The 7,042-nt window shown below is 53.4% G+C and overlaps 1 protein-coding gene across 1 annotated transcript; it reads right to left on the bottom strand.

The window, feature by feature from the left end:
- Positions 1 to 410: 410 nt before the first annotated feature.
- Positions 411 to 3,553, bottom strand: slitrk5b (SLIT and NTRK-like family, member 5b; the record flags this gene model as incomplete). Its single annotated transcript, XM_079733985.1, has 2 exons — positions 3,494 to 3,553; positions 411 to 3,055 (listed from the first exon to the last, which is right to left on the bottom strand). The coding sequence occupies exon 2, from the start codon at positions 3,000 to 3,002 to the stop codon at positions 411 to 413; it is 2,592 nt and encodes an 863-aa protein (XP_079590111.1). The 5' UTR covers positions 3,003 to 3,055; positions 3,494 to 3,553.
- Between the last annotated feature and the right edge of the window lie 3,489 nt (positions 3,554 to 7,042).

Raw genomic sequence — 7,042 nt, 5'->3', positions numbered from 1 at the left:
GGAACATATTCGCCTGTTTATTTTGTTTGCATAGTTCAGTCGCTGAAGGGGGTGTCTTTTTGGATCGTTTATTGATGTCGGTCCCGATGCCAGCTTTCTGCCTTTGGAATAATATTGTGGTTGATTCCCGGTCCAAGACCGTATCCTTTACACTGTTAAGTATGCCTTAAGTAGAAACACCCTCCTTCTCCATCCCGCTTTCAGCAAAGAATCTATTTACAATTACTGCTCACAAACAAATTGATTCCGAATGACGGTAAAAATCTGCAATAAAAACACAATTTCATGTAATTTACATAATTGGCATATATTACACAGGGGATCCTAGACAGCGTTCTTTCTACACACACACACACACAGACACACACAGACACACACACACACACACACACAAACACGCCTCTACAAAGCTAGAACTGGGAATAAGTCGTGTGTTTCTCCAGCACTTCAAGGTAATCTGGATCAATGTGCAGTTTGGCTTTCAGCTCCCAGTACTCGCTGCGGCTGGGCTCCGAGGCCCCGTACACAGTACTGGGAGCGGAGCAGTACAGGATCGTCTGCTGCTGTACTCTCTCGGGGTGCGTGCACTGGCGCCTCGCATCAAAGTCTGCGTCGTAGCGAGCGGATGCGTGTTCGCTGTGCCGGCACGGCAGCGCGCCGCAGTAGGGGCCACGGGGGTCCGGCTCCGACGCGTCTCTGTAGTAGTACGCCTCGTCCTTGGGGCCGCAGCAGCGTTTGATGACGGGGGGCTCCGTGGCGGCGCCGCCGTACTCGGAGCTTAGCGCCTCGTGGTCGACGTCACCCAGGAAGGGCCCGTTTAACCCCTCCAGATCCCGGTACGTGTCCAGGGGTTGGCTGACGGGGGTGTGGGCGGCGCTGTGGGCGGCGCGCTCCGCAGGTGGGGGAACGAACTCGTACACGTGGCCGGCGGACGTCCGCACCTTGGGGATGGCCGCCTTCTTGTACAGGCCGTACTCCATGTTCAGCGAGCTGATGCAGGCGTTCACCGACATGTTCTGCTCGTGCTGCGCCTTCTGGTGCCTCTTCCTCACGGCCACGAACAGGCCCGCCGCCACGAACACCGACGCTAAGAAGAGGAGGAGCAGGGCGAGGATGAGCACCGACAGGGGGACGGCGTCGCGCGGCGCGCCCGGGTCCAGTGAGGTCTCTATGGTGACGGTGCTGCCGGGGAACGACTCCTCCGAGGGCGTGACGGCGGAGGCCACGGCGGACGCGGTGTTGGGGCAGAAGTTGGTGGTCTTGATGTACCGCATGTCCTCCCCCGACAGCTTCCTGGGGGAGCTGCAGATGACGTTGTTGACCACGGTGCCGGTGCTGAGCAGCTCCAGCCAGCTCCGCAGCTCCAGGACGGAGCAGGAGCAGTCCCAGGGGTTCTCGAAGAGGTCCACCTGCACCAGGGCGGAGAGCTGGTCCAGCACGCCGCTGACGGGCAGCGAGCGGAGATGGTTGTTGCGCAGGTTCAGCCGGGCGAGCGTCAGGCCCGTGAAGGTGCCCTCGGGCAAGGCCTTCAGCAGGTTGTTGTTCAGGAACAGCAGCTGGAGGTTGGGGACGTGCTGGAATGTGTTGACGGCCACCTCCTTGATGACGTTGTATTCTAGGTACAAAAACTGGATGCTCTCCAGGCCGTAGAAGATGTCGCCAGTGAGGCGTTCGATCACGTTGCCGTTGAGGTATAACCGGCGTAGGTGCGTCAAGTCTCCGAACGCCCGGTCCCGAATGTGGGCGATTCGATTGTTTCCCAGATGGAGCAAATCCAGACCGGTCGCCTCGATGAAGTCTGACCTGCGGACGACTGTGATGTAGTTCCCCGTGAGATACATCTTCTTAGGGTTGTACGGCTTGGGATTTAAATCCGAGATCCGCTCTACTTTCCTCTCTTGGCAATTAACATTCAGGCCCAGGTCTGATATTTGAAGATTACAAGTGCAGGCAGCGGGGCAATCTAAAGGCACCGGGGACTTAGTCTGATATGAAACAATTTGACCGTAATTCTGAGGCTTATTGGACGGGACTCGCGCGGTGGGCTTCGACTTTAATTTTCCCGACTGCCGCGGCCCTTTGGTGGGCCTAGACGAGGAGCGTGCGATGCCCGAGGAGGTGAAGGGGGAGGTGACGGCGGCGGGAGGCGTGCGCTGGTACGCATCGCTGCTCAGACGGGGCATCTCGTACTCGGCGATGGCCCGGCGAGGACACAGCTCCTGCTTGGAGAGCTCGTCGGCGTCGCGGCCGTGCAGCCGGAAGGGGAACTCGCAGACCACGTCCCCGACCAGCGCCGTGTACGAGATGCTCTCCAGCCAGGTCTTCAGGGCGATCAGCTCGCAGGAGCAGTTCCAGGGGTTCTCCTCCAGCTGCAGCTCCACCACGTCCGTCATGTGCTCCAGCAGCCCAGAGTACGGCAGCGTCTTCAGCTGATTCCCCCGGAGGTCCAGGTGGGTCAGAGGAACCAGCTGGAAGATGTTGGTGGGCAGCGAGGAGATGAGGTTGTCGTTGAGGATCAGGACCTCCAGGTGCATCAGGCGGCTGAAGGAGTCCGCCTCCACGTGCGTGATGTAGTTGTAGTCCAACTGCAGGTACTCCAGGTTCTCCAGACCATAGAACAGCTCCTCTCTCAGCGCGTCGATCTTGTTGTTGTTGAGGTGCAGCCGCCTCAATCCCTGCAGGCCGTTGAACGCCCCCGGCTGCACCTCCGAGATGTCGTTGCTGCCCAGGTGTAGGATGGTCAGGCCCGTGTAGGCCACAAAGTCGTCGACCGAGAGCTTGCTCAGCAGGTTCCCGGTGAGCAGGAGGTGGTAGGTGGGGTAGTACACGGGCTGGACCTGGCTGAGACTCGCGATGCCGCGGGCCTCACAGCCCACGGTGAGGACGTCCTCCTTCTCCTCGCAGGCACACAGCCGCTCACACGTGTCCCCGTAGCTCTGGAACATCTCCGCCACGCTCATGGATGTTGCAATCGTACAGAGAAGCAGAATCCAGGGATGCATGTTTTCTCGTTGCTGGGGACGATGTTCACTGAGGGATGAGTCGCCAGTCTCCTCTGGGAACAAAGTACAGTTTAGTTGAAAGATAAGGAGGGCGACATAAATGATGTGATGCAATAGATAACAGCAAAGCCTAAAGTCTTGCATGCACCCTGAAGTAACTTCCAGTAGCGAGACAGCGATGGGTTAAAGCAGAACCGCCAGATAATCCAAATTAACAACACAATTAAGCCAATTAGTGGGGGCTGAAAAATAGGCACGTCTATTAATTAATCACAGCACTTAGACTAATAGCTAGAACAGGCAGAATCAGATTTGTTGTGCAATATAAAATACGTTATAATAGCCCGCAATATTATCGCATTTTTTAATTAAGAAATCAACAAATGACTAATGGATAAAAACAGAGCCCGTCAATCTCATGAAGAGCCGGTTCCCCGTGCACGTTATTATCTCACGCGACGTTGTTCAATTCCTCCGGGTCAGGCGCCTACCTCACGCGAACTGTGGAGGAGCCGCGCTCCTCGTGAACCGTCTTCTCGCGCTGTTCATCGTAAATCCGTCAAACGTTGAAGAAGAAGTGAGAATCAGGACGCGGAGCCGGTGTGGCGGTCTCCACCGCACCGCCACACAGGAGCCGAGAAGTGCTGATCAACCATATCTGCCAAACGCTCCTCTTTATAACGCTCCCCGCCGGAGGAGAGGCACTGCTATGCCTGGTAACAAAGTTGCTTATTTTCACTCTCTCTCTTCCCTGCTCTCTCTCCCTGTTCTATCTCTCTTCACTTGCTCTCTCTCTCTTTCTCTCTCTCCCCCTGCTCTCTTGCTCTCTATCCCTCCCCCTGCTCTCTCTCTCTCTCTCTCTCTCTCTCTCTCTCTCTCTCTCTCTCTCTCTCTATCCCTCCCCCTGCTCTCTCTCTCTCTCTCTCTCTCTCTCTCTCTCTGTCTCGGAGAAAACACCCAAAGGCTCTAAACGTTCGCGCACAAACGCAAACACGAACGAAAGGCGAAGACACAACCGCCAATGTGTGTGTGTGTGTGTGCGTGTGCGCGTGCGTTTGTGTTTTAATGTGCGTATAGGCGCGCGCGTGCGTGTGTGTGTGGATACGTGGGGTGCTCGCGCTCTCGAGTCGGAGGAATGTCAAGTCATTTCATCTCTCGGAGAGTCGTCTCACACGCCCACACAATCCCGCCAAAACAGGACTCATCTACCTCTGACCAGAGACGGAGTCTGCCTGACAGAGCGGTCAATCATTCATGTGAGGTGTCTGAGGTGTTTCTTCCTAATAAACTAAACGATTAGACAGAAACTAAACGAATGTGTTTAGTGTTACGGTCACTTATAGAGGTTGTGACATGTAACTAACCCCGACTCAACGACTCCTCAATGGCACGGCGCGTCACGGCTGTTTACCTGCTCTCCGACGCACCCCTCCAGACCGCAAAATGGAACGGCCGAGCCATCCGCGTTCCAGATGCTATTTGTGGACACTTCACTCGGAACGAGGGGCCCCTTAGTGACAGCTCTACTATGGGCGACCCCGCGGAAGACAATGGGATCCGACACATGCTCTCTGCGTCTGGGGATCATTTCCCGTTCGGGGATACTTGAATTATATCGTCCCCACCCCCCTCACTCCCTCTCGATAAATCCCTGGAGATGTGAGACGCCGTGAGTCCCACAATATTGAAAATGTCAGCCGTTGACATTAGTGTGGCGTGGAACACAGTCACGTGTCCACCACACCCCCATATGTTCACCACACCCCCGCCGTCCAGCCCTCGCGTTGACGGCGGGTTTGTTGTGGATGTGAATTCACGGGGGAGACGTCATTTCCCCCCTAATCAGTGGCTGCCTGGGTTCCGGGGAGCTAATTAAAAGCTGAATTATCCCGTGATATGACTTCATCGGCACCTGAGGCCTACACGGAGAAACAAAACAGAAAGGATTGTGTCGACGTTGCATCACCTTGTCTTGCGTTGCGTCACCTTTATTTTGTTTCCTTCAAATAATAAAACTCCCATGCACGTTATCGCCGTGATATGCATGCTACAACGGTGGTGCTGTCAGTTTAGCACAGCGACCAGGGCGAGATGTCTGTATGCAACCATACTACTAGGCTACCAGAGTACCCTGGTACCATAATACTACTATAGAAGGCACACCACTGTATTTATTGGAGTAGTTGTACCAGAGTACCCTTGTACCCAAATACTACTACAGTATACTACCGTATTTATTGGAGTAAATGTGCCACAGTAGCCTACTCCTATAGCAGGCTACACCACTGTATGTATAGGAGTAAATGTACCACAGTACCCAAGATGTACTATAGCAGGTATACTACTGTATGTATAGGCGTAGATGTTCCAGAGTATCTTAGTACCACAGTACTACTATAGCAGGTATACTACAGTATTTATAGGCGTAGATGTTCCAGAGTATCTTAGTTCCACAGTACTACTATAGCAGGTATACTATTGTATTTATAGGCGTAGATGTTCCAGGGTATCTTAGTACCACAGTACTACTATAGCAGGTATACTACAGTATTTATAGGCGTAGATGTTCCAGAGTATCTTAGTACCACAGTACTACTATAGCAGGTATACTACTGTATTTATAGGCGTAGATGTTCCAGAGTTTCTTAGTACCACAGTTCTACTATAGCAGGTATACTACAGTGTTTATCGGAGGAGATGTTCCAGAGTATCTTAGTACCACAGTACTACTATAGCAGGTATACTACTGTATTTATAGGCGTAGATGTTCCAGAGTTTCTTAGTACCACAGTACTACTATAGCAGGTATACTACAATATTTATCGGAGGAGATGTTCCAGAGTATCTTAGTACCACAGTACTACTATAGCAGGTATACTACTGTATTTATAGGCGTAGATGTTCCAGAGTATCTTAGTACCACAGTACTACTATAGCAGGTATACTACAGTATTTATCGGAGGAGATGTAGGCCTACCCCACGATCACAGTAGCTACCTCTACAGCAGGTACACTACAGTATTTATAGGAGGAGATGTAGCAGTCACAATGACAAGGTAAGGGGGGGATGCACAGTGACGCGCGACATCTCTCCACATGACCGACGCCTCGTCAGGCGTCGGTCATGCGGAGAGATGTCGCGCGTCACTGTGCAGCAGTGAGTATTGATGCTGCGTCTCCCTCATCCACCCTGCAGCCGGGCTCCGCTTGCGTCGCGAGTGGCTGGGGCGAGCGCCCGGGAGAGAGCCGCCCCCCCCCAGCGCTGACTTAAGGGTACAGAGGCTGTGTACGCCTCCCCCCCCACCCCCCACCCCCCTCTAGCGGATCCTCCACCTCCGCTCTATTTAGAGTCGCGGCGCCGTTCTCCCCATCCAGCGGCGCCGAGCATAAATTAGCATACATTGGTTGTGATGCTAACTTGTTAGTAAACAAGGCGCAGCTTTTGGTGACGTTGTTGCCCCATTGTTGACTGCCGTAGTGAATGTGGGTCCTATTGTCTAGTCAGGTTTAGAGGAGGTGGGGTTGTGGGGTTTGTGTTGTTTTGTTTAGTAAGGAGCTATTGTTGATGGATGGAAGTCGACTGTGAGTGTGTGTGTGTGTGTGTGTGTGTGTGTGTGTGTGTGTGCGTGCGTGCGTGCGTGTGTGTGAGAGCGAGAGAGAGAGAGAGACAGAGACAGAGAGAGAGAGGGAAAGGGAAGGAGAGAGGGGAGGGAGGGAGAGAGAAAGAGAGAAAGGGGGGGAGAGACAGACAGACAGAGAGGGAGAGAGAGAGACAGAGAGAGACAGGGGGAGGAAGGGAGGGAGAGGGTGGGATACAGGGAAGGAAGGAGGGTGAGATAAAGAGGGAGGGAGGGAGGGAGAGACAGAGAGTTAGGCAGTGAGGGAGAGCGACAGAGAGAGAGGAAGGGTGATGTTGCGAATAAGAGGAGCTGAAAATTAGATAGATGGTTGTATTAGAATTCCAGCCTTATTTCATTTTCCATGTCGTTGAACATATTACATATCACACACCCACATACACAGGCACACAAACACACACA

The sequence above is a fragment of the Pollachius pollachius genome (genome assembly GCF_949987615.1).
Source record: "Pollachius pollachius genome assembly, chromosome: 3".
Lineage (NCBI taxonomy): Eukaryota > Metazoa > Chordata > Actinopteri > Gadiformes > Gadidae > Pollachius > Pollachius pollachius.
Note: the sequence above shows the minus strand (reverse complement) of the source record. Positions and strands in the feature narration are given on the sequence as shown.